This window comes from Podarcis raffonei, chromosome 1, assembly GCF_027172205.1.
Source record: "Podarcis raffonei isolate rPodRaf1 chromosome 1, rPodRaf1.pri, whole genome shotgun sequence".
NCBI classification, from domain to species: Eukaryota; Metazoa; Chordata; class Lepidosauria; order Squamata; family Lacertidae; genus Podarcis; species Podarcis raffonei.
This window is the reverse complement of record NC_070602.1, coordinates 17604578-17630930: the sequence shown is the minus strand read 5'-3', so window position 1 is coordinate 17630930 and position 26353 is coordinate 17604578. Positions and strand designations below refer to the sequence as shown.

The following is a 26353-nucleotide window of genomic DNA, read 5'->3' as shown; positions in this document are numbered from 1 at the left end:
GACAGCAGTATCTCAAGCGGCGGCTGAACTCGTAGAGAACAGACAGACAAACCACTTTCCATAATAAACAGTAGATAAAAGTAACAACCATAGTAATACTGAACAAGTACGTCTGGGCTTAGCAATTCTGCATTGTGACTTCCCATCTTTTTTTAATGGCTGACTCCTTTTTGCTAGCTATTACTCTCAACTGTGTTAAAAGAAAACTTGAAAGGAAACACCATATTGAATCACCAGAGTTTTCTTCATCCGTGTTAGACAGCACACACCTATCTTTGTAGCTGTATCCTATTGCAAACTTAGGAGATGCGGAAGAATGACTTTTATGCTCGACCTTTGAGCTGTATTGTTCTAATTCTCAATTACTGTGATTGCCTTCCGCTGAGGTTGCATTGCACCTGGTTAATCATTTCTTAGTGACCCACCTTTGGACAGGAAAAGGGAATGAAGAAAACATAAGGGATTTATTACCAAAGCAACAACTCCAGGACTCCAATCTCCAAGGCAGAGTCATTCAAACTTTGGACGCTTGGCGTTGCAGCTTTGTGGCTTGAGCTCCTGGCTGTCATGGATGCACCAGAGGTGATCTGGGGCTTGCTGCACATTTTGCTCGCAGTGGCCCTTCTGGCTTTTGGCCTTTATTGCTGCTACATAAAATCAATCCACATGAAGTATGATCACATCCCTGGCGCCCCAAGGGTGAGGTAAGAGGCTGGCGGGGTTGTGATACTTAATGGGAGATGCCACAGGGAGGGGGCTGCTAATTCTCTTGGACCTCCGTATCGTAATGTACAAATGTGTGTGTTGTGTGTCTTGTGGCCAGACTTTGACAGGAGGAGGGGGCAGGATTGGCAGGGCATTCCTGCACAGGAGGAAGGAGGTGGTGGTGGGCTTTTCACCTCAGGTGGCAGAACTTCCTGACCCTGGTGTTGCTGTTTGTAGTATCTGGAATAATAATTTTAAAAATGAACAGGCATGCAAGTTTACGATGTCCCCTTTGTCGCAGTCGGATGGATCATGGGCTGTTATTTCTGGGATGGGTAATGCATGTTCCTTGGAGATTTGTGTGACTGAATGAACTTTATTACGGTCACAGACCAGGATAAAAAACAACAACATATAAATAAAATAGCAGTTAGGATTTTTTAAAACTGATAAATGTTGGAGCAAATAAGGACAAAGAAACAAGCATAGGATAAAACATCTGAATAAAATACAAGATTAAACACGGATAATGGATGGATAAAAACTGATAATTAAAACAGATAAAAACTAAAAACAAATAAAAACATGCAGTTAAAACAACTGTAAGAGCGTAAGAACTAAGAGACTCGCAGTTAAAACAACTATAACAGGCTGCAGAGTAGAAGCCTCTGAAATAGATGACACTCACAGCATTAGAAACTGATGTGCAAATATGGTTAAAACAGGCAATTAAAACAATGTACAACAATAAATTTAGAAACAATGTGCAACAATAAACTATCCCAGGGAGTTGACTCATAGTCACCCATGGAACCGAGTTTGGGGATTTTCATGCCGGACTATTTTGAGTTGGGCGATGGTCTGCGCCTACAGATTTGTACACAGAATCTGGTGACCATCCAGGTCTTCTTCTTATCTTTGCCTAACAGCAAAAGGTCAAATTTTTGCTTTTGCGGGAGGTCGGCGAGCCCCACCAGTAGGGGATCAATGAACTTACTGCGTGCCTCTTCGTAAAAGGGACATTTAAAGAAAACGTGTTCTGGGCTTCCTATTTCTCCCAATGGACAGGTGCAAAGTCTCTGGGCATAGGGAACTTTACTAAAGGCTCCATCCAGGACCGGTGAGGGAAGAGCCATGCTTCTGGCGAGTGTAAAGGCCCTTCTTGCATTTCTAGATATGAGAAAGAAGAGGTATGCTGCCCGTGCGGCTATATATCTCTCAATTTCTCCAATTTTACAGTCGGGGCACCTTGCACAGTCCTGTTGTCTCTCGGTATCTAATATTCTTTGCCTGACCGTGGCTTTTGCCTGGCCCAAGCCCAGACTTAGAAGGGCTTGAGGGGCAAAACCCAGTTTCTGGAGGGTGTTCAGAACTGCAGTCTGCCAGCCTGGCTGGAATTGATCGCAGAGGATCAGTGGGGCTATCCCTCAGGGGGAGCAGATTCAATATCAGCCATTTGTAGATTGATGTTAGGCAGATGTTAGCCTCCACTCTCATCATCCCTGTTTCCAATCTCACCCATGCATTTGAGACACATCTGGGGACTTGGAGGAGAGCTCTAAGAAGTCTAGATTGAACTCTCTCAAGGGGGGAGAAAACAGAGAAAGGCGGACCCAAAAAGGAACCATACAGGAGTTGTGCCAAAGTTTTGGCCTTGTATAATTTTAGAGCTGCGGGGACGAAGAAGCCCCCTTGTGCTCTGAAGAATTTAAGAATACAATTTGCGGTTTTTTCCGCTGAGCTCCCGATGGTGTTTATGTGTAGTTTGTTGGTTCCTGAGGCCTGTACCACCATTCCTATATACGTGTAGTTTGTTACTTGTTCTAATTTATGGCCTTGGAATTCCCAGCTTCTAAGCTTTGGTTTTTCCCCAAAAGCAAGTATCTTGGTCTTTTGATAGTTGATTTTGAGACATTCAGATTCACAGTATGCTGCGAGCTTTCTTAGTGCTCTTTTGAGTCCAATGGGGGCTCTGGATAGAATTACTGCATCATCGGCATATAGCAGGGCCGAAATATGCTGATTTGCAAGCTTCGGCGGGTGGAGTGCAGATACTAAGTTACTTAGATAGAAATTAAATAGTAGAGGGGCCAATAGGCACCCTTGCCTGACTCCTTTGAAGGTTTTAATAGGGTCCGTTAGGTGTCCTACGTGGCTGCACCTGACTCTAAGAGCCGTGTTTGCATGCAGTGCCTGAATTAAGAGCAGGAGCCTTCGATCTATACTGGTACCCTGTAGTCTGTCCCAGAGTCTGGTTCTGGAGATCGTAGCAAAGGCTGCTTTTAGGTCAACAAAGGCAGCGTATAGTGAGGCCTGCCCTCCTGATTTGTATTTGTCGATGAGATGTTGTAGCGTTAGGCAGTGATCTGTCATGGACCTTCCAGGTCTGAAGCCCGCTTGTTCTATTGCCATGATATCTTCATTCTCTAGCCATTCTGTAAACTTATTAAGGAGGTGCTTTGCGTAGAGTTTACTGATCACACTTAATAGGCTAATCGGCCTATAATTCGCTGGGTCCCCTCTGTTGCCCTTTTTATAGATTGGAACTATTATGGCTGTTCCCCATTCCCTTGGGATGCGGCCAGTGTCATCTATGTAAGTGAAGATGGTGGCTAAGAAAGGGTCCCACCAATCCGCCTGTGCTTTTATCATTTCTGGCGTAATGCCGTCTGAGCCTGGGGCTTTGGCCATTTTCAGTTGGTTTATATATGATTTCACTTCAGTTACTGAAACAGGCGGCCATTTAGCCAATTGTTCTATATTATAATTCCGTAGTGGAGGTTCAGTGTCCTCGTACAAAGATTGGAAGAATGAGACCCACAGGCTAGGGGGAATTTGTGAGGTTAAGGGGGGAAATAGCTTTATGGGTGCCAGAAGTTACCAGTTTCCAGAATAATGTCTGATCTTTTGCTTTTGCCGCACTAATTAATTCTAGCCAACATTTTCTGGTATAGGCATTCTTTTGGTGGAGTATTAGGTCTTTATACTCTTTTTTTAGGGCACGGACAGCAAGATAGGCTTGATGTCTAACGGAATTTTCGGCTGTCAGGGCAGCTTTGTAAGCATTTTGCAGGGCTTTCTTTGCCTCAAAGCAGGTGTAATCAAACCAGGGTTTATTTGATGTTATTTGGCTTAGTTGGCCTTTTCTCTGTGGTATTAAAAAGATAGGGTTTCAATTGTTGGAGCAGGCTCTCATACTTGGAAACTGGGTCCTCAGGCCTAGAATTATTCCCAAAGCCAGTTAAAATTGTACGGAGTTTTTCAGAGGTTAGAATCTTCTTCAGGTTGGAGTCAAGCGCAGGGGTCCATTTGACTCGGCAACCAGGTCGCTCTAATGCGGTGATCTCTGCAGGGTATACTGTTCTCAGGAAGGGTGACTCGTTTAACGGAGACACCTGGAGGTGCAAAGGGAAATGGTCCCCCTCTATGAATGGGAGCACTTTTAAATTCACTATCTTTGTTAGCAATTCGCTGTCCGCCAACATATAATCAACTGTGCTGGATCTTACCCCAGACACGAATGTATATTCCCCGGGGATGTCGCTCCTGGTACAACCATTTAGGATATGAAGACTTAGCTGCCTAGAGAGTTTGAGGAGGCGGAGGGGCCACTAGGGGCGCATCGGAAGATGGCTGACAATAACATCTCTCCGACCCACACGAGGTAATTAGGAGGCTGTGGTGGGAGTAAATAGCCTCCCTACCCCCCCCCAAGATTGTGGGGGGGGGCTGCCCTTGCCTGCTGTGCCCTATACCACCCCCAAATTTGTGGGGGTGGGGGCACTAGGCACAATGCCCTCCTGTGGGAATTTGACGCTCCTGGATGCCGTCTCTGATCCGCACCGCTAGCTGCAAGAACTTCAGAAGAAACAATTAGGATGAAGTGAATGCACATATTTCAAGGAAGGAGGGGGAGTAAAGACTGCTAACAGAAGAGATCTCTGATAAAACAAGAGGAGTCGGAGGAACAAGAATAAATCATGAGAAGATACGCCAAGACTCGGTATGGCAAAGAGACTGGATGGGGGAGGGGGGAAACTTCCCTTTCTTTCCTCTATGTGATTAAACAAGAATGCCCCCCCACAAGTCACAAGTTAGTAATGCCGTTTAAATAACTTAAGCTGTGGATTTATGACTGTGTGGAGATAATTTACTAACCAAAGCATGTTTCAAGAAGACCGTGGAATTTATAAGAGCTTTGGAATGACGCAGTAAAAAATACTGTCGCCATGTTGGCAAGTTCTGTCGGAGGACTTGAGTCTGGGAGGAGGAACAGAGCTGTTTTTATATTGTGGGTGACACTCCTCAGAGCGACTTAAGAGCGACAGATCTATGAGTTAATGATGGAAAGAGTGATGTTATTTATGAAAGCGATGATATATGGAAACCATCTGAGATGAGGACTGGCCGAACGGAAAATTCACTCAGGATTATAATTGGTGTTGGTCAGCTTAAGGAGATTATCAGAAGAGATCATAAAGAAAAGAAGAAAAAATATACGAATAAGATGAGATGTGGAAACATCAAGATAAGACTCAACTTAAGAACTACCGCCCCATATCGTTACTAAATGTGGATTACAAAATTTTTACCTTATAGCGTTATAGCTAAAAACCACTTAACTTTTTATCCAACATCATTCTAACATTCATTAATTTTACAATATTTCTGTAGATAGTCTTTAAATTTCTTCCAATCTTCTTCCACCGACTCTTCTCCCTGGTCTCGGATTCTGCCGGTCATTTCTGCCAGTTCCATATAGTCCATCACCTTCATCTGCCATTCTTCCAGGGTGGGTAGATCTTGTGTCTTCCAATACTTTGCAATAAGTATTCTTGCTGCTGTCGTAGCATACATAAAGAAAATTCTATCCTTCTTTGGCACCAATTGGCCTACGATGCCCAGGAGGAAGGCCTCTGGTTTCTTCAAGAAGGTATATTTAAATACCTTTTTCATTTCGTTATAAATCATTTCCCAGAAAGCCTTAATCCTTGGGCACGTCCACCAAAGGTGAAAGAATGTACCTTCATTTTCTTTACATTTCCAACATTTATTGTCGGGCAAGTGATAGATTTTTGCAAGCTTGACTGGGGTCATGTACCACCTGTAAATCATTTTCATAATATTCTCTCTTAAGGCATTACATGCCGTAAACTTAATACCTGTGGTCCATAACTGTTCCCAGTCAGCAAACATAATCCCATGTCCAACGTCTTGTGCCCATTTAATCATAGCAGATTTCAACGTTTCATCCTGAGTGTTCCATTTCAACAGCAAGTTATACATCTTTGACAAAATCTTAGTTTTAGGTTCTAACAGCTCTGTTTCTAATTTTGATTTTTCCACCTGGAAGCCAATTTTTTTGTCCAAATTATATGCCTCCATTATCTGGTAATAGTGAAGCCAATCTTGCACTTTGTTTTTTAGTTTCTCAAAACTCTGCAATTTCAGTCTATCTCCTTCTTGTTCCAAAATTTCCCAATATTTCGGCCATTTGGCCTCCATATTGAGCTTCTTCTGAGCTTTTGCTTCCATTGGTGACAACCACCTTGGGGTTTTATTTTCCAATAAATCCTTGTATCTTATCCAAACATTAAACAATGCTTTCCTGACGATATGATTTTTAAATGCTTTATGTGCTTTAACCTTGTCGTACCACAAATATGCATGCCATCCAAAAACATTGTTAAACCCTTCTAAATCCAATATGTCTGTGTTCTCAAGTAGCAGCCAATCTTTCAACCAGCAGAATGCTGCTGATTCATAGTAAAGTTTAAAGTCTGGCAGGGCAAATCCACCCCTTTCCTTTACATCAGTTAGTATTTTAAATTTTATTCTGGGCTTCTTGCCCTGCCAGACAAATCTAGAAATATCTTTCTGCCACTTCTTGATACAATCCATCTTGTCCACAATTTGTAACGTTTGAAACAAAAACAACATTCTAGGCAATACATTCATTTTTATAGCTGCAATTCGGCCCAACAAGGAAAGCTTTAAATTTGACCAGATTTCTAAATCTTTTTTCACTTCCATCCAGCATTTTTCATAGTTATCTTTAAATAAATTCCCATTTTCAGCTGTCATATTTATCCCCAGGTATTTCACTTTCTTAACCACGGTCAATCCTGTCTCATTCTGAAACCTCTCTTTTTCAATTGATGTTAAGTTTTTCTCTAAAACCTTAGTTTTTAACTTGTTCAATTTAAATCCTGCCACTTGACCAAATTCATGAATTAGTTCTAAAACCCTTTTAGTACTAGATTCTGGCTCCTGTAACGTCAATACTAAGTCATCTGCAAATGCTCTGAGTTTGTACTGTTTGGCTCCGACCTGTATACCTTTAACCAACCGGTCCCTTCTAATCATGTTCAGCAGGACTTCCAGGACCGATATAAAAAGCAATGGGGAAATTGGGCACCCCTGTCGTGTCCCTTTTTCTATCTTAAATTCTTCCGTTACCACATTGTTTACAATTAATTTTGCCTTTTGTTCAGAGTATATTGCACCTATACCATTTTCAAAACCTTGGCCTACCCCCATCCCCTGTAGATTCTTTTTCATAAAACTCCAAGAGATGTTGTCAAAGGCTTTCTCAGCATCCACAAATATCAAAACTGCTTTAGTGTTTATATTCACTTCTGGCTTTTCCAGAATGTCAATTATGTTCCTCAAATTGTCAGACAGATGTCTTCCCGGGAGGAAGCCCGCTTGGTCCTTGTGAATCTCTTCCATCAGTACTTTTTTCAATCTCTTGGCCAAAATGTCAGCAAAAATTTTGTAATCCACATTTAGTAACGATATGGGGCGGTAGTTCTTAAGTTGAGTCTTTTCAGTCTCTATTTTCGGTATAAGTGTGATATACGCCTCTTTCCACGACTCTGGTGCCCTTCTCCCTTCCAAAATTTCATTGCAGACTTCCTTCAAGGGTTGTACTAACCACTCCTTCAAAGATCTATCCATCCGGTCCTGGAGACTTGCCTAGTTGCATGTTTTGAATGGCACCTTCAACTTCCTGTTCAGATATTTTATAATTCAACATTAATTTACTTTCTTGAGAGATTTTTTGTAATCCATTTGTCTTCAAAAATTGGTCTATATCCATTTCTTTCTGTGGCCCTTGTGAATATAATTGTTTAAAATACCTCTGGAAGCAATTTCTAATCTCAATTGGATTATGTATGTTCTTTCCTTCCACTTCTAAATTTGTAATGGTATTTAATCTTTGTCTTTTTTTCATTTGCCAAGCCAGCAGTTTCCCACATTTATTCGCTGATTCAAATGTCTTTTGCCTCATTTGTTTAATTTTCCATTCTATTTCCTGATTCATCAATTCCATGTATTGTACTTGATAAAGTTTAATTTCTCTCAAAATCTCCTGCGACTTTGGTTTTACTCTCAATTTCTTCTCCCCTTCTTTTATTTTCTCCAAAATTTTATCTTTTTTCTCATTTTGACTTCTCTTCTTTACTGCATTCTGTTGTATCAAAAACCCTCTCATAACAGCTTTGCTTGCGTCCCAGATTATTCTTTTTTCAACATTGGTATTCATATTTATTTCAAAATAGTCTCTCAGAGTTTTTTGGGCCTTTTTAAACACTTCTTCATCTCTAAATAAGGTGTCATTCATCCTCCATCTGAAGGAGCCGGTTGTTATTTGCTTCATCTCCATCCTTACAGCGTTATGGTCGGAGCAGATTTTTGGGCAGATTTCCACTTTCTTTATCTTTGGTGCCATTCCTCTAGTTATCCATATTTGGTCAATTCTAGTCCTTCAGAAAAAAAGGTTCCCTCTCTCCCCAGAGGGTTCTTTGCTCTCCAAATGTCAATCAAGTCCATATTGTCAGTCAATTCAAAGAAGGTTTTTGGTAGTCTACCATCTTTGGTGACTACCTGTCTTTGTGCCTTGTCCATGTTTGTAGATACTACTCCATTCATATCCCCCATCAGAATTAAATTATAGTCCAAGTAATCCAGTAAAGTCTCATGCAACTTCTTAAAAAATTCAGATTTCCCCTCATTCGGTGCATAAACTCCTACAATCAAAAATTTCTCTCCTTGAACTTGAATTTCAATTGCTAAAAATCTTCCTTGCTCATCTTTAAAGATTAATTTTGGTAGTAATCTCTCCTTTGCATATATCACAACTCCTCTTTTTTAAACTTTATCAGATGAGATAAATTCTTGTCCCAATCTCTTATTAATAAGTATTTTCCTATGTAACCTCATTACATGTGTTTCTTGTAGACAAATCAAGTCCAATTGTTCCTTTTTTAATATATGAAAAACACTTTTTCTCTTCCGAGGGGAGTTAAGACCATTACAATTCCAACTTAAAAGTTGCAGAGCCATGATGATGGGGTTACTTCACTTTACCTCCAACTGCTCCAAGTAACTGTTCTTGTTCTGTCGGTGGTGTCTCTTTCCCTGGACTGTGCAGTCCAAAAGATAAGTTTGCTATATCAAGTATTCCTTTTTCACATGCTCCTGGACCTTCTCCGGATTCCACTTCTTTTTGTAAGTCTTCTTCGTGATCTTTCAAAAACCTGTCTTTATCATTGACTGTTCTTATTTTTATCTTTCTTCCTTTGTATTTAAAAGATAGGCCTTGGGGAAATTCGCACCTAAATAAGATTCTGTTTCTTCTCAACAGGGCAACTAGGTCTCCGTAGTTAGTCCTTAAATCCAAAAGATGTTTTGGAATATCCTTAAAAATCTCCACACTTGAGTCTCCAATTTCCAAGGTTTTTTGATAGTGCAGGTTCAAAATTTTATCTCTCTCCTCCTTTGTTCGGAAAGTAATCAAACAGTCTCTTACTTTATTCCTCCTTTGTCTTATGCCGAGTCTAAATGCACTCACTATCTTAAATTCTTCCTTCCCTAAATCCTATTGCCAAAAATCTGTAAATTCCTGTGTAAGAAAATCAGCCAAATTATCTTTCTCACTTTCTGGTACCGCCCTGATTCTTAAATTTCTTTCTTTGTCTCTTAATTCAATCATAGACAGGCCATGGTCCTCCAATTTTCTGTATACTGGTGGTATCTTCTGTTGTAGGGGTCAATTACGTCCAGGGGTCCGGCACACTTCTCTTGCGCAGCTCTGGTCTTCCCCTCTGGGACCTTTGACTCAGCAGAGCGCGTAAAACACAGCAGAAGCAGAAGCATGAACGTTCTGTCGTGTGGTGGCAATAACTCAGGCCGAAACGCAGCAGTCTCCTTATCTTTAAAGTCTTTATTCCTTAGCAAAACACAACAGCTATAAATCTCCCGCCTGGAGACAGAGCGGACATCTCGCTTGCTCTCTCCTTAGAGCAAACACGCACACGCACACTGTGTGTGTCTTTCTCTCTCTCTCAGAGATACTGACCACTCCCACTTCCGTGTTCTAAACACACCCTCAGAATGTGAGGCGTCATCACTCAGAACTCTTAACCCTGTAAGTTCTGAGCCACTCCTAACACCCCCTCTCGAATCACGTTCTGAGAGGACCTCTGAGTGTTCAACACCTTCCCCATTGCCTTCCGCCCCTTCCTGGCATCGTTGTTAGGCACCTGTTGAACCTCACAAACCTCAGGTTCGCACTGTGCGAAACCAACCCACGCATTTGTGACCTGAAACCTCTCAGGTGGAATTCCCTTTGTAGCCCGCGATGACCGCCTGGGCACAAACTGGGGTGCTCCTCCCGACCCACTGGGGCCAGCATGTGCATCTTCCTCATCAGAAGACTCCCCCTCTGACTTGACACGTCTGTGAGCTTTCTCCATTATGCGCACAGGAGATGAGGGCTCACTCTTGGACACTCCTTTCACAACCTGTGGAGACGCTTCCCCCTGGTCCTGATCCTGATCATCGACCAGATCACCATTACCTGGCTCTCCCTCCTGCTCAGATTCGGATTCAGACAGACAATCTGAGACAGTGTCATGGCTGACTTTGCGCCTTGAACTATTTCCCTGCTGCTGGCTCCATTGCTCTCTGTGGGCAGCTGCGACGCAGGTGTTCAGCCGAGGCACAAACAAAACATCGCCTAGTGGAAAACTTTGCAAACGTGCCTTTGGTCTTCTCTGCCCCCCCAACCTTTCCAGCAGCCCTCCTCCTCGAGGCTTTTCTGCCGTTGGGAAAATGGCTTTTGGCTTCTGCTGTGGTTTCTCTGCAAACCCCCTCCAGCTCCTGCCAAACAGCCTGGGCACTCTCAAGACTCTTGGAATGGCCTGCAACCCCACTCTCTGGTGCAAAGCTCTTCTCTTCTCTCAGCTGTTCTCCAGCATGCAGCTCACGTATTGGGGCATTCCGGCAGCCCTCCAACACAGTCCCAGCCCCCTCTGGGCCTTCTGGGCATTCCTCAGCCCCTCCTGGACTTCCAGCCCCCTCTGGGCGTGGTGCCTCCTCAGAGCAATTCTCAGCCCCCTCTCGCCTGGCTCCCACTGCTTTCTTCAGTGCCTGCCTTCTCTCGGCCCAGGGCTTGCTCCCGTCCACCTTATCAAGAGGGATTGACAACCTCTGGCTGTCTGCCATCTCTTCCCCGGGGGCCCAGCCTACTTACTGGTACAGTAGCACCTCCCGGTCCGGCAGAACCTTCCCAGCGAGCTCCCTTCGCTCCAGCTGGCTCCAGCTACTCCTTAGCTGGCCTTTGGCTGCTCCTCAGCCTCTTTGCCTGCAGTTTCACTTCCCAGCGTCTCATCGGCTGGCCTCTGGCTGCAGCCTCCTCACACGCACGAACGTTGCTTATCTTTATTGCTGACCTCCATAACCTGTTCGGGGTTCAATCATAGACAGTTCGGGGTTCAATCATAGACAGTGTCAGGCCATGGTCCTCCAATTTTCTGTATACTGGTGGTATCTTCTCTTGAGTAGCAGTTGCAATTTCCTTTGCTTCTTCAGCTACCTTTCGGGTCGAAGCAGATTCTTGTAATAATTTTTCAATAGACTGTGTGTTGGAGTTCACCTTCTGTCCCAAGTTATTAATACTTGTAGTGTTCAAATCAATTTTGGCTGATGCTTCAGTTACTTGTTTATTTGTCTCAGCTACTTGCTTAGCTAAATTTTCCAAAGATTCATTGATTTTTCCAAGTGCTTGTGCTAAGACATCTTCAGACGACATAACTTTTAATTTAGTCTGTGAAGGTGCAGCCCCTGATTTACCAGATGCTCCAGATGTAGAAGCCCTTCGCTGGTGTGTAGTGTCAACTCGGTATTGTCTGCCAGACCTCGTAGTCTTTTCCTGTGCCAACTCTAACTTTCCTCTCTCATTTGCCATAACACTCTCATGAGAATCCAAGGTCGCTCCCACGGCTTGAGAAGATTGTTTTGAAAGGGAATTTTCCTATAGCCCAGTTGTTGTTGCAACAATAACAGTTTTCCTCTAAGGGGACACAGTTACAGTCCAAAGTTCGCAACTTCCTTGAAACAAATATAGCCTTTGTAAGTCCCCCAACTCCCTTAAAAACAACAGTTTCAATATAATTAAAAGTTACTTTAAAGTCAGGAGAAGTCCAGAAACACTGTAGCTCTCTCGCAGAGTTAATTCAAAGATCTTAACTTGCCGACAGGCTTTCCACTGGCCAGCTTTTCCTGTTGGAAGGCAGCCCGCTCCCAGGTTTTAGGCAGCAGATATTAACTTTTTTTCCTCCTTTTCTTGCAGGTAAATATTCTCAACTCTCTTCCCCTCCACTCCTGCAATCTGGAGGGGAAACGACTTTCTTAACGTTGGGATTTAAGTCTTTTCTAAAAGTCTTTCAGAGTTTCCGCTTTACAGTCTCTTTACTTTGATCTATTTACAAGCAGGGAAGGCAGACTTCCTGGTTGTACCTTCCCATTTCGGTGTCAAATTTAATCAAAATTTTCTCCAATTAATTCGATGTAATCCTACTCACGGGTAGTTGCTTTTAAGTCCAATTGTCCCAGGAAAAATTCAGCGCTCTCCGATCACGGCTATGCGGCTTCACTCCGCGGAAGAAGCAGTCGACTCTCAGCACCGCGTCTCACCCCCGTCCTGCTCCAGAGCCCTTAAAAGGGTTCCTTTGCAACTTGGGGGGGCGCAAATGGTGCCCGCCGAGTCCCCACGTTCGCAGGCTTCCCCCGCCTGCGATTTTTAAAGGGTCCCCGCTTTGCCGCAGCGGTGAGACCCGATCCCGCGGAGCTAATCCCTCCGAGGCTCAGAGGGAATCCGCCATTAATCATTGGCGCTGACCCGGAAGTCTATTTGTGGGAAGTATTGTGAAGGCAAGTTTGTGATTATTTAATGTTAGCTTCCAACAAGTCTGTGTTGTTTTATCTTTATCCCTTCTTGTTATGTTAGGGTACACGGGATTTCTTTGTGATGTCAAGAGAAGGCTTGGTTGCATGGGAGCCGGAATTTCCTTTGGTTTTTCTATTTCCCCACTAGAGGGTGGTGTGTGATCTGCTGGGGTGTGGGGCTTTTCCTCAGAGTGCTTTATTGGCATGCATTTGTGATTTTCTTTTGGGTTGTAGGAGCAGAGTTCTTTGTTGTTGTTGTATTCTCCAGCAGCTTAAAGAGCTTCTGGAAATTCATTTTTTTAGTCCGGCAGGTCGGCGTTCCCTTTTAGCCTCTCAATTTGATGTTTTTAGTCTTCTTCATTTTTTGTGCTGAGCATTTCCTCTTTAAGGTCGGTTTCTTGGGAGCAAGGGACCCTCCCTCCTGCACTGAATTGTTTCTGTTTGTTTTTTTGTAATCGAGTCCGGACTTGGTTTCACCTCCATTAGTCCTAGTCCCAGATGTCATGTGAGGGAAAGCGACCTCATGGTTCTTAATCAATTCAGTTAGGGTGGTAAGCAGGTTCAAGCTTTCCAAAAGGAAATTTTAAATTGGCTCAAGTTCTTTGCTTATCTGTGTGAAATGAGTTTTGAGTAACTCTTCGAACATCCCTGAGAAGTAGAAGATAAGGTTGTCCGGGTACTGTACCCTTAAGCTGTTTGGCCATTTGTCTGTCTCAGTTGGCTCAGGGCACCTTAAATTCCCTCCTGATAGGGAGGGGAGGCTCGTTTGACATGGCTTCTAGGTTTTCCAGGAATAGCTACTGTTCTAAACTTGCTTCAGGTCCCTCTTTGGCTAGCTCAGCTTGTTTTAGTTCTGTTGCCAGGTCCACTCCCTCACCTCCGACGTTAGTTTTTTCCTCCCTTCCAATCCAGGTGTGGTCAATAGACCACTCATGAGAATGGAGGTTTCCTGGATTATTTGCTTCATCAGCCTTGGGATGGAAGTAGGTTGAAATTTTGGCCTGTTTTTTCTTTGTGGGAGTTGTCACAGGTTGTAAAGGTGAAATCCCCAGTTCTTTGCCACATTGTCTTGTAAGTACCATCTTCGTACTCAGAAATAAATGGGGCTATTTTATCCAACCCACAGCTTTATGGGCTTTTCAAGGGAGGTGGTTCAAAGTTGATTTAAGTAGCTTTAAAAGGGAGGGGAGGTTTAAAAGTCCACCCGACAGCTCCCAGACTCTTTTACTGATAAAAGTTGGCAGATATTTTCATAGGTTGAGCCTTTTTATCAGGGTAATTTGATCATTAGAGCTCCTACTCACGCAGCAGAGAGTCAGTTGAGGCTTGATCCGGCGCCATCTTCCCCCCACCAATGTGTGAAATCACATAGGCACTCCTGAATTGATTTCAATGCAAAATACTGTATGATGTTCTTCATATGGTTTCATATCCTGTTTCTTTTTTTAAAAAAATGCAGCTTTTTTCTTGGACATGGGCCACTCATTTGGAAAATGGTTAAAAACCAGGAGCCAATGGGTGATCTCTTTCTGCAGTGGTAAGTTACTTTCAGTTTTTCAGAGAGCTTGGTATAAGAGGCTATGTATAGGGGTCAGCAACCTTTTTCAGCCGTGTGCCGGACTATATTTTGGAAAAAAATAATGAATGAATTCCTATGCCCCACAATTAACCCAGAGATGCATTTTAAATAAAAGCACACATTCTACTCATGTAAAAACACACTGATTCCCGGACCGTCCATGGGCTGGATTGAGAAGGCGAGTGGGCTGCATCTGGCCCCTGGGCCTTAGGTTGCCTACCCCTGGGCTATGAGCTTCAATGCAAATTCAGACCAACAATCTATGTAGCCAAGAACCTTTTCCCCAGCTGGGCATGTTAGGGGAAATATGTCACTACTTGCAGAATGGGAAAGTGAATAGGAAATGTCAGTGCTGTAGTCCCAGTTTGTGCAAAACAAGGTTTTTCTAGAGTGCCCTATGGTTTGCCATAAAATTGGAGGGATGGGGAATTAAGAAAGGAATGTGAAGCCATCTACACAACTCTTATGTAGCACGAACCCAACCCAATATGTACATTTCCATTAACTCTCTTGAGTAAAGGGAAGGTGGGGTATAAAATCTAGAAATCATCAACTACGTCCTTGAAAGTTTATTTTGCTTGTTAGTAATTTACAAGAGTTTTCTACAGCAAGGGCAAAGTTGAAAATTTCTACTTCCAGTCCATGAATGACTTCAGATATGAAATATTTTCCATATACAGTGGTACCTCTGGATGCGAACAGGATCCTTTCCAGAGCTCCATTCGCATCCAGAAGCAAACGCAACCCGCATCCGCGCATGTGCAGGTCGTGATTCGCAACATTCCATATAACCTGCTGGTTGCTTATCTCTGGCAAGCGTTCCCTTTCCTTTTTAAATACTTTGGGTGACTTTCTCTTCATAGGGCTGAAGAATATGGACCAGTCGTGCGTTTTAATGTACTTCACAAAGCTGTGGTCTTAGTATTAAGCCCCGAAGGAGTGAAGGTACTGTCACAATTCTACAACTTCAGAGGTGCAATAGTTTATCTAGGGCTTATATTCCCTTTGAATGGTTACTGGAGATTCACTTGAATTTTGAGACCTATGGTTTATTTGTGCACATGTGCAGGCTGACCACAGGTGAGGAAGTTCCAAAGCGTAAGCTGCTCTGATAGACACTACATCACCGCTAGGCTTCTAATACCTTTGGCGCTTCCAATAAATCCCATAGCTCTCACTTTTTCCTTAGACCCCCTCCCTCTAAAATGGCCTTCCCCAGCTTTCTGTCCTCCAAATGTTTTGGACTACAGTTCCCATCAGCCCCAGCCAGCATGTCCTGAACATCTGGAGGACATCAAGGTCAAGCACAGAAAACTGTTCCAAGTCTCAACATAATCCATGATAAGGTCATGGAACAGCCTATAGTCACAGGAAGTTCAACAAGGTCATAAAGGAGGTGGTTGCCTTCCACCACCACCATCAGGCCTAAGGAACCAGAGACTTGTCTTGTTTCTAGCAACTGGAAGGCTCAAGAGGAAGGGCTTATCCATACTGGTCTTCTAACCACAGATGCTGGTCCTGAAGGAGTTCGAGGGATCGCTTCATCATGACAACTCTGGGTTCATACGTGTATACTATGTTCTTGTAGTATACACATGTTCATATGTGTATACTATGTTTTTTGGCACCAGGGTTCTCAAGGGCAAGTGGTGGTGGTGACTCCACCTCCTTCTCTGACAGCCCTAGAGGGTCTTCAGCAGGTCCCAGATGGTCCCTCCCGTGTATCCTAAGGATTGGTTTCAGGGGACCCTGCCTGCTCCTCAAGGTCCTTGACCTGTGGGGTGTCTTGTTTGTCCTCTGTGGGTTCCATGTTGGGTACCAGATCAAGCATGTCTCCAAGTTGCTTCCCCTACCATGTGGGGCTGACCCACCTGCCAAGCAAAGTCCTGTGCAAAAGATCCGCCAAATTTAAGCAAAGTATTCTGAAATAACTACCCTCAATTGGACCCCCTGTTTTTAAAGGCAGAAGAAAAGTACCCACCTGCCCCCATCCTCAAACTTGAGCCCAGCACACTAATGTTAGAAATCAGTTCTCCTAAATTTAGCGCTTGATATTCTTAGTAATGAGATTAACCAAATTTCAGAAAACTGCTGGCAGAATCCGAGACCAAGGGAAAGAGACGGTGGAAGAAGACTGGAAGAAATTTAAAGTTTACCTTAAAAATTGTTGTAAAATTAATGAGTGCTAAAATGTTTTGAGTAATGCAAAATAGAATTGCAGCAATAAACAATTGGACACGGGAAAAAGGATTTAAAGGAAGTGCCATAAGTAAATAAAATTAGAGGTTGCTGGAAAAATTTAAAACAAGGATGCAGAAAAGGGAGGTATGGGGAAGTCGCTGAAAGAAGGTTTAAGGAAAAGAAGGTTAAGAAATTATACATGTTTATATGTGTGTTTGTTTTTGTATTGTTTTGTATTGTTATTTAATATGTGTTGGAAAATTAATAAAAATTTATTTTAAAAAAAACAAATTTCAGAAAACTGACCAAAGGATTTAATTTTAGGAGTGCCTGTTGTCACCACAGTACCCAAAAGACCAAGAATATGAACGTACTTGTAATGTATTTGGAGAAAGGTGAGTTAATGTAAAAGTAAGTTACAATCAATAAGTATGACGAAATGACAGCCAATTTCCAGCAAATTTGTTGGGTTCTGCTGGACAGATGTATAAATTTATGGAAGACAAAGATATGAATGGCTGTTGGCCATGAGAGCTGTGTTCTTCGTCCGGTGTCTGAAGAAACACACCTCTGAACACCAGTTGCTAGAGGTCACAAATGGGGAGAGAGCTGCTGCATTCAGGTCCTTCTTGCTGACTTTTCAGCTGTATTTGGTTGTGAAAACATAATATTGGACCTGTTTGGCCTTTAGTCTTATCCAGCACCACTCTTCTTATGCTCTTTTGAAATAAACATATTTTATACATATATGGAATCAGTATAGTATAAGAACCAGCGTGCAACCCAAGTAGTAGTAGTAGTAGTAATAATAATAATAATAATAATAATAATAATAATAAATTATTATTTATACCCTACCGTTCTGGCTGGATTTCCACAGTCACTCTGGGCAGCTCCCAACAGAATATTAAAAACACGATAAAGCATCAAACATTAAAAACTTCCCTAAACAGGGCTGCCTTCAGAAAGTCAGATAGTTATTTATTTCCTTGACATCTGATGGGAGGGTGTTCCACAGGGCGGCTGCCACTGCCAAAAAGGCCCTCTGCCTGGTTCCCTGTAACATCACTTCTCGCAATGAGGGAACTGCCAGAAGGCCCTCGGCGCTGGACCTCAGTGTCTGGGCTGAACAATGGAGGTGGAAATGCTCTTTCAGGCCCTTTGGGGCTTTCAAGGTCAGCACCAACACTTTGAATTCTGCTCGGACACATACTGGGAGCCAATGTAGGTCTTTCAGGACTGATTGTGATGTGGTTTCGGCAGCCACTCCCAGTCACCAGTCTGGCTGCCACATTCTGGATTAATTGCAGTTTCCAGGTCATCTTCAAAGGTAGCCCCACGTAGAGCGCATTGCAGTAGTCCATGCGGGAGATAAGCAGAGAATGCACCACTCTGGCGAGACAGTCCGCAGGCAGGTAGGGTCTCAGCCTGTGTACCAGATGGAGCTGGTAGACAGCTGCCCTGGATACAAAATTGACCTGCGCCTCCATGGACAGCTGTGAGTCCAAAATGACTCCCAGGCTGTGCACCTGGTCCTTCAGGGGCACAATTACCCTATTCAGGACCAGGTAGTCCTCCACACATAACTAGCTTTTTTTCTTTTTCTTTTACGATGCCTCTCCTGGCTTAGAAGCCATGATTTTCTGTTGCTACTGTCCAAACTTTTCCATATAGGAAAGCCTTGAAAAGTAAACTCTGTATTTCACAAGTGAAGTTTAAATTCCATTTCAGGGTTCCATATTCACTGGATGATCCCCTGGACAGATACAAACACATTCATCCTAGATAGCTGTGGAGCATACAGTGCTAGGACCAGCATGCTGTCATCTGGCAGTGCAGACTGAAAAGAAGACTCTGGGTTCACACGCTCACAAGTTTGGAAGTGCTATTCATGTAGTAGACATGTGCACCCTGAAGAATGCCTGGAGCCTTTTACCTAGTTAGCTGTGGAAGTCTTCCTGAATACTCCATGCAATTCATAGCATAAGCAAGAAGAGTCCCAAAGCGGCTCAGAACAGAATGGTTTACTAGGTACACCAGTAAATCCACAATGTGGCTCAAAGGTTAACAACTGGAAAATATTTATGCTGCAGTTTAAGGGTGGATACATAAACTTTCCCCCACCTGCCTGGCTTCTGGTAACCTGTGATTCCAGAGAGGTGACTTTTGCAGCTGGGTAAAAAGTGAGTGGAGAATCCACTGCCTCTTTCCTCCCCTGCAGACGGTGACTTTTAAAGATGTTCCATGGAGAGTGTTTGCAGACCTAGCTGCACACTGTGCATAAGACCAACCTCAATTTGTGACCCACTAAATTATATGTAGCCCAAGAGCTTTCTATGGGGGTTTGCCAGAGCATTGATAAACTCCCTGTTCTTTTTGCCTGCCTGGAGGCTGCATAAAGTAAGTATGTCTGGCACCTTGCATGTCACAATCAGTGGTTGGGTGGGATGCATTTGGTTGCAGCCTTTCTCAAACTTGGGTCCCCAGATGTTGTTTGACTACAACCCCCATCATCCCTAGCTACCAGGACCAGTGGTCAGGGATGATGGGAGTTGTAGTACAACAACATCTGGGGACTCAAGATTGAGAAAGGCTGGGTAGGTCACAAGTTGTGCATGCCTGGCAGAGATGTGGACAGACTTGGACTTACAGTGGTACCTCGGTTTTCAGGCATCTCTGTTGCCGAACGTTTCGGTTTTCGAACGCCGAAAACCCAGAAGTAAATGCTTCCGTTTTCAAACACGCTTCGGAAGTCAAACAGCTTCCACTGTGTGTATCTGTTGTTTTTCACAATTTCCTCTATTGAATTGGCAGACCGTCCTTTGCACCTTGGTTTTTGAACATTTCGGAAGTCGAATGGTCTTCCGGAACGGATTACCTTTGAAAACCGAGGTTCCACTGTATTTTGGATCCCTGTCTGGAGAACCGTGAGGTTAGGAGGAATATTTAGCAATGAAAACTTAGTGGGTAGCATTTATTTAAAATGCCAAATTGTACTATATTAAAAAAAGGCAGACATGTGAAAATTAAAGAGGGTGAGTTGATAAAATAAGATTTTGGATCCCTGTCTGGAGAATCATGAGGTTAGGAGGAATATTTAACAATGAAAACTTAGTGGGTAGCATTTATTTAAAATGTCAAATTGTACCATATTAAGAAAAGGCAGACATGTGAAAATTAAAGAGGGGGAGTTGATAAAATAAGAGTTTTGGTTCACACATCTAAGGCTCAGTTCCGGTAATCCTTCAGAACAAGGTTTGAAATATTGGAAACATGCTGTTAGAATCATGTACTCCCTTCTTTCTTCCTTCATGCACGCCAATCTCTTCCTTTTTCTGGTTTCTTCTAACCACTGTTTACCACGACTTCTGAATCAGGCAAACAATGACCAGAATTTATTCCAAAGCCAAGTTTTGCAAAACCAGCTTCAAATGCATTAGGGTGTATTTTGTCAAGTTCCAACATCATGGCAAACGAAGGTGGAAAACAAAAAATGAAGAAGGAACCCCATGGAAGTCTGTGGCACATTCCTGATTCTCCACATGAGATTAGAATATGACATCTGAACTAGTCCATGCAGGGTATAATGTTTTTCTCCATTTCCCACAGATTTTTAGGGAATGGCTTAGTAAGTGACCTCGACCATGCCCGCTGGTACAAACAGCGGAGAATTATGGATGTGGCTTTCAGTCGAAGGTAAGGCAGAGAACATAGGCAGCTGCCTGATGCTATGACCAGTGGTCCATCTTGCTCAGCATTCATCTACAGTGGCTTGCTGCAGTTCTCCAGTGCTTCAGATAGGAATCGTTCCTACCCTCCCAAGAGGAACCAGAGACTGAACTTGGGGCCTTCTTCATCTACTTTGTGCACAGAAGGTCCTAGATTCAGTCCCCCAGTGCCTCCAGCTGGAAAGGACTCCCTTGGGACTCAGCTACACAGCTGCAAAAAAACCAACGCTCTAAATGTGTTGCGAAGTGCAATATACAAATGTGACGCTAGATGGCAAAAGTGAGCTATGCCAAATTTAATGTATTTTCCATAACCTTTTTAGAAAAAGCATTTTCACAGCGTTTTTCATATGTGTGTAGATTCCAGCACTGAGAGTCACTGCCATTCGGTGTAGACAGTGCTGAGCTATATGGACCAGAGGTATGACTGGATAAAATAGCTTCAAATGTTCCTATGGATTTTATAAAAGAAATTCTGAAGGATTATTATGCATGATCTTATATCTCATTAATATAAGAAATTCAGGTTAGGGACAACCTCCCAGCACAAAAAAACTGGATTGTTGTTGGTGATGGTGGTGGTGTGTTGGGAAAGTCCTGGATCTCTCATTCTGGCAAGCAGCTGCCACTGCCTTAATTGTAGCTCTGCAAATGCTTCCCAAAGCTGCACAACTGTTAGACTTGTGAATTGATCTGCATATTCATCTGCTTTTCTTTTTTTAAAAAAAACCAAACTGTATTATGAACAAATATAGCAAATTTAAAGCCTTTTTCAGAGCAGCTTTCCTCTATTTGCTGTGAGTGTGTGTGTGTCTCCATTGAAGAAAAAATTGAGTTTAGTCCATGAAAGGCTAGACATATCGTGCTGTGCAGTTTCCAACCTCACTCTCCATCAGTGAAATAAACTGGCAGAAAAAGAGAAGTATACCATGTAATAATTCCATGGGATGCCAATCTGCATGGTGAGTGTGAAGTGTAGCCTTAGCAAACCATCGCCAAAGCCAACAGATTCCTTTGCATTGATATTAGTGCATGGATTGCCAACACACCTGGACATTGGAAGGCTGCCCTCCCCCCAGGTCTAATTGCACCAGGGGCACCACTGAGGGGTAACTCTTCCTTCCTCATCTGCAGTTGGCTTCAAAAACCTGGAATTGTGGCTTCAAGCCTAATTGTTGCTGTTTGTGTGTGAGCGAGAGATTGCAGCTTGGTAGAAAAGGTTTGTTGTATGCTGAAGAAATATGCATTGACCCTGGCCTTTGACACTTGAGATGTATATTTTAGGACCCACAATTATTATTGTGATTGTAATTTGTTTTTGACTGTTTTTAATAGATGCTCAATTGTTGTGACCTGCCCTGGGACCTTCAGGTGAAGGGTGGATAAGCAGTAGTGGTAATAATAATAATAATAATAATAATAATAATAATAATAATAATAATAATTGTCAGAACATGCCTGTTTTGTCATCTTCCTGATGAAGCGCAGCCCAGGACCTTCATAAATCTTCAGTCCTGGTGCGCACCAGCGACACATATCTTGAGATATGTGCACACTCAATCAGCAGAGTATAGCAGAAACGATGTGGAGCTTAGGTGTGTGCATTCCAAGTAATTTATTAAGCAATATATACAGGACAAAGCAATCATGGCGTCCCCTCACATCTTCTCCAAGAGAGAGAGAGAAAAGTAAAGTAGAAAAGTACAATACAGCGGAAGAGATAAGACTGACTTCCGTTCTCACACTTTCCAATAATAATAATAATAATAATAATAATAATAATAATAATAATAATAATTTGGACAGTTACCTCACTCGCTTGATGGGAACCTTCAATGACCAAGCAGACAAGCTTATGGAGCAGCTGGAGGGAAAAGCTGATGGAAAAACTGAAGTCGATATGCTGAGTCTGCTGAGTCGAGTGACCCTGGACATCATTGCAAAGGTAGATGCTAGATTAATTTCCTGTTCTTGGACTCCAACTCCCATCATTCCTGATTTTGCTCTGCTGGCTGGGGCAGATGGGAGTTGGAGTCCAACAACATCGACCGGGCCACGGATTCCCCATCCCTGTTTTACATGTTATGCCTGCTGAGTTCAGCTCCACCACAGAGAATTCCTCTTTATTTCCCATTTTTCTTTTTATTGTTAAAGCACAGATCATGACAAACATTTATCAGGTTTTGTCAAATTAAAGTATAATACTAACGTCATACAGATTATTATTGAACCCTTTGTAAATAAAAGAACTTAAATTACTTACCATAATTACAAAAAAAAAACAAAAACAGACTAGATCATGGTTCTTTTAATTTATTTTATTAATTCAAAATGTCTTACGTGCTCTTCATTGTAACAATCCCAGAACAAAGTACATAAGGAGTTTTAAAATATAACACACAAAACAAAACACAAAAATACACAACTGCCACATCCACACTGTACGTTTTAAACACTATTATGCTACTTTAAAAGTCATGTTGTTGTTGTTGTTTAGTCGTTTAGTCGTGTCCGACTCTTCGTGACCCCATGGACCAGAGCACGCCAGGCACCTCTGTCCTCCACTACCTCCCGCAGTTTGGTCAGACTCATGTTTGTGGCTTCGAGAACACTATCCAACCATCTCATCCTCTGTCGCCCCCTTCTCCTTGTGCCCTCCATCTTTCCCAGCATCAGTGTCTTCTCCAGGGAGTCCCCCAAAGAATCTTGGGAACTGTAATTTGTTATGGATTCTAGGAATTCCAACTACTCTCAGGACTCACTTGACAAAGGAAGCCGCTACTGTTAAAGCAGTATAACAGTGTCTTAATTGAATTGTATGTGCAGTAACTGTAGTAATTTGAAGGCATTTCCTTGCAGGAGACATTGGGATAGGAGTTTGGAGAAAATCCCTGGAGAATGGTGTGAGGGAGTGGAAGGTGGCTAGCTGAGAGGGCTCCTCCAGCAGAAACTAGTGTTTGTTGCAATTGCTACTTAATAAAACAACCATGTTAACTATGGTCTCAAGTTATTGAACCCAAAGGTATTTGTGGACGTGGCCAATCTTAACAAACAGTAAAACAATAGTTAAACAAACTTGCTCCGGCCTGAAAGCTCGATAAACACCTGAACAAACAAGCATAGTTGGCACTGAAAACTAATTGAGGTTGGCACCAGCTGCACTGCAAAGAGGAGGGAGTTCCCTAACTGGGGTGCCACCACCGAGAAGGCCCTCTTAGGGGTTGCTGCATAACATGTTACAGACAACTGCAGCACCACTTTGTAAGCCCCCAAATGGGAACGGAAATGATTCCTGCAAATGTCTGCCAAGGAAAAAGTTCAAACAGGGGTAGGGAACTGTATCCAATCAGTGGGCAGGATCCATAACTGTCAGTCACCTGAATTTTAGGGAAGTTTTTAAGGTTTGATGTTTTATTCTGTTTTTAATCTGTTGGGAGCTGTCCAGAGTGGCTGGGAAAACTCAGCCAGATGGGCAGGGTTTAAATAATAATAATTTGTTGTTGTTGTCATGTAAGTGGCAGCGCCCCCAAAGTCACAAGGGTGACTATAAAGCACTCTCACTGCACCAGCCACTCCTGTGCATTAACATGGCAATAGAAGGGTTTCTACAGCAGCTCCTTCCCAGACCCTCAGACTTTTGACCAACCTTCTCATTTTTCTGAATGTTATCAGGTGGCTTTTGGCTTAGAACTGAACACTGTCTATGATGACCAGACGCCTTTTCCTCGTGCCATATACGTGACCCTACAAGGACTATCCAAATCCCGCATTCCTTTTTTTGAGGTGAGTGCAGACATTTATTTATTTCCGTGTGAACTTGCCCTGTGCAAAGATTTTGCTTGTAAAGCTTATTCAGGGGGTCTCCAAAATCCTAGAATTACGCCTGCCTTGCAGGAATGTTTGTAACTGGGACTGTCTTGTCTTCAGAGAGGACGGACAAGAATTTGGATTCAGACTATTCGTTGCCCGGGAAGGAATTTTAAAGACTGGAGAGTAGGATGCTTGGTGGGTGATAATGTGATATTGAGCTCTCCTGTTGAGGGACTGGACCAATGGGCAGGGGGATTTGCAAGCCTGTATATTCAGTGCAGCACCCCTTGTGAGGGGAGAGAGACTTTCTGTTCTTCCTCAGGCAACGACACTTCCATCTGCCTTGGCTCACCTAGCCTCTCCCAGACTTTGACTTTGAGAACAGCAGCTGGGAAGAGAGAAGTTCAGGGATATGTTTTAAAAATAGTTTTACAAGTTGTGCTTCTTTGTTTCTCAGTTTGATCCTTTTACATAGTTTTGTACGCTTTGCGGTATTTTATGCATTGTGATTTGCTGTTACTTCTGCTGATTATAGTCTGCTAATTCTTTATTGTGTTCGAAGTGTTTAATTATTATCTGCTGGTCTTTAATTTTACTGTTTACTATTAGATTCAGATGGATTGTTGAATGTTGCTTTGTTTGATGTAAGTTGTTTATTTTAAAGTTATTGTGACTTTTATACTGGATCAGATGGTTACTATTAATGTTTGATGTTTTATTATGCTTTTATGTCTTGGAACCCGCACAGAGTGGCTTGGCAACCCAGCTAGATGGGCGGGGTATAAATGAAATATTGTTGTTTTTGTTGGAGGGACAAGGATGTGGTGTGGCAGTGGTCCACAAATATTCCATCATTCTCACCAGGAGGCCAGTGCTTCTGGCAATTGGATGTGAGGTTTGTATTTGGCAACCTTATCCGAGGATGGGCCGGTCGACGCTACGTCCATCGGAGGATGGGCCGGAGCGTGTGCGCATGCGCACTCTTCCGAATCAGAGGAGCACCTGTGCACATGTGCACACTATTTCCGGCGCTCCTCCTACCCACATGTGCACTGGAAATAGGGTGTGCGCATGTGTGCTTCTCCGTCCCGCACGCATGCGCACACACTATTTCCAGCGCACATCTGGGTCAGAGGAGTGCCCATGCACATGCGCACAGGCCCCATCAACCCAGATGTCGGTCCCCGCACTGCACCATGCCAGTAAGAGCAGGTGGCGGGGGCAGCAGGGGTCGCCATGGGCCGGTTAGACAAGCCCTGTGGGCCACTACCGGCCCATGGGCCTTGGGTTGCTGACCCCTGGTATTTGGTGTTGGGAGGCAGAGACAGAATAGGGATCTTGCTGGTATACAATCCACCCCACAGCCCAACCATCTACCTGACTGAGATGGCAAACACATTCACTGGTGCAATATTGCAGATCCCAAGGACATCAGTTCTGGGGCTCTGCGCTTTCTGTGCAGCCATTTCGCTGCAGTCAGAATCAGAGGAGCCTGGAGTGTATAGAAATAGTGTATAGAAATTTGTGGGCAGCTGGACAATCCCCAGCCTCTAATGTAGGGTTATGCATATTCTTGCTAACTAGCATGAGAAGGGTTTAAGTCCACAGAGCTGTATTGCTGATAGGCAGTGTTCAGACCATACAAATACTGTTGGTAGAGAGGACTCTGTGTGATGTCATTTCCTCTCCTCTCCTGGAGAGGAAGGAGCATATATTACTTCCTGCCCCCCCTTCCACCATCATTGGATGCAGACATGTCTCTGCCTGCTGCAATTTTATATATATATATATATATATATATATATATATATATATATATATATTCAATTTTTCAGAAATATTTTGACATAAATACAATCCAATATTTTCCAACAAATAGATGCTTGTGAAGCTGGTTATACTGTTAAATATAAGTATTTTAGCTGCACAGCTGCCTTTGCTGTGAACCAATGCATGATTATAAAGCAAGTAAATCTTATTTTTAAACTTACTGTACAAATTGTTGCCTGATTCTTTCTTAAGTGGGGTAAGAAGGGGGAAGCCAGCTTACTTCATAGCTGGACTTGATCAAAACAAGGTTTTACATTCTGATTCCTATGCTTTTCATTTTGCCGCC

General features: G+C 43.1%; 1 protein-coding gene across 2 annotated transcripts in view; it reads left to right on the top strand.

Moving 5' to 3' along the window:
* The first annotated feature begins 493 nt into the window (after window positions 1-493).
* The window catches only part of LOC128407201 (cholesterol 24-hydroxylase-like), a 37447-nt gene continuing 11587 nt past the window's right edge, over window positions 494-26353 (top strand). Inside the window, exons 1-7 of one of the 2 annotated variants that reach the window (XM_053375273.1) lie at window positions 494-704; window positions 14399-14476; window positions 15382-15463; window positions 17024-17094; window positions 20309-20395; window positions 22234-22372; window positions 24100-24210. In XM_053375273.1, the coding sequence (XP_053231248.1) occupies window positions 568-704; window positions 14399-14476; window positions 15382-15463; window positions 17024-17094; window positions 20309-20395; window positions 22234-22372; window positions 24100-24210 (705 nt within the window). In that variant the 5' untranslated portion in view covers window positions 494-567. The remainder of the gene's footprint in view (window positions 705-14398; window positions 14477-15381; window positions 15464-17023; window positions 17095-20308; window positions 20396-22233; window positions 22373-24099; window positions 24211-26353) is intronic. The other variant, XR_008328732.1, reaches the window with a different exon arrangement.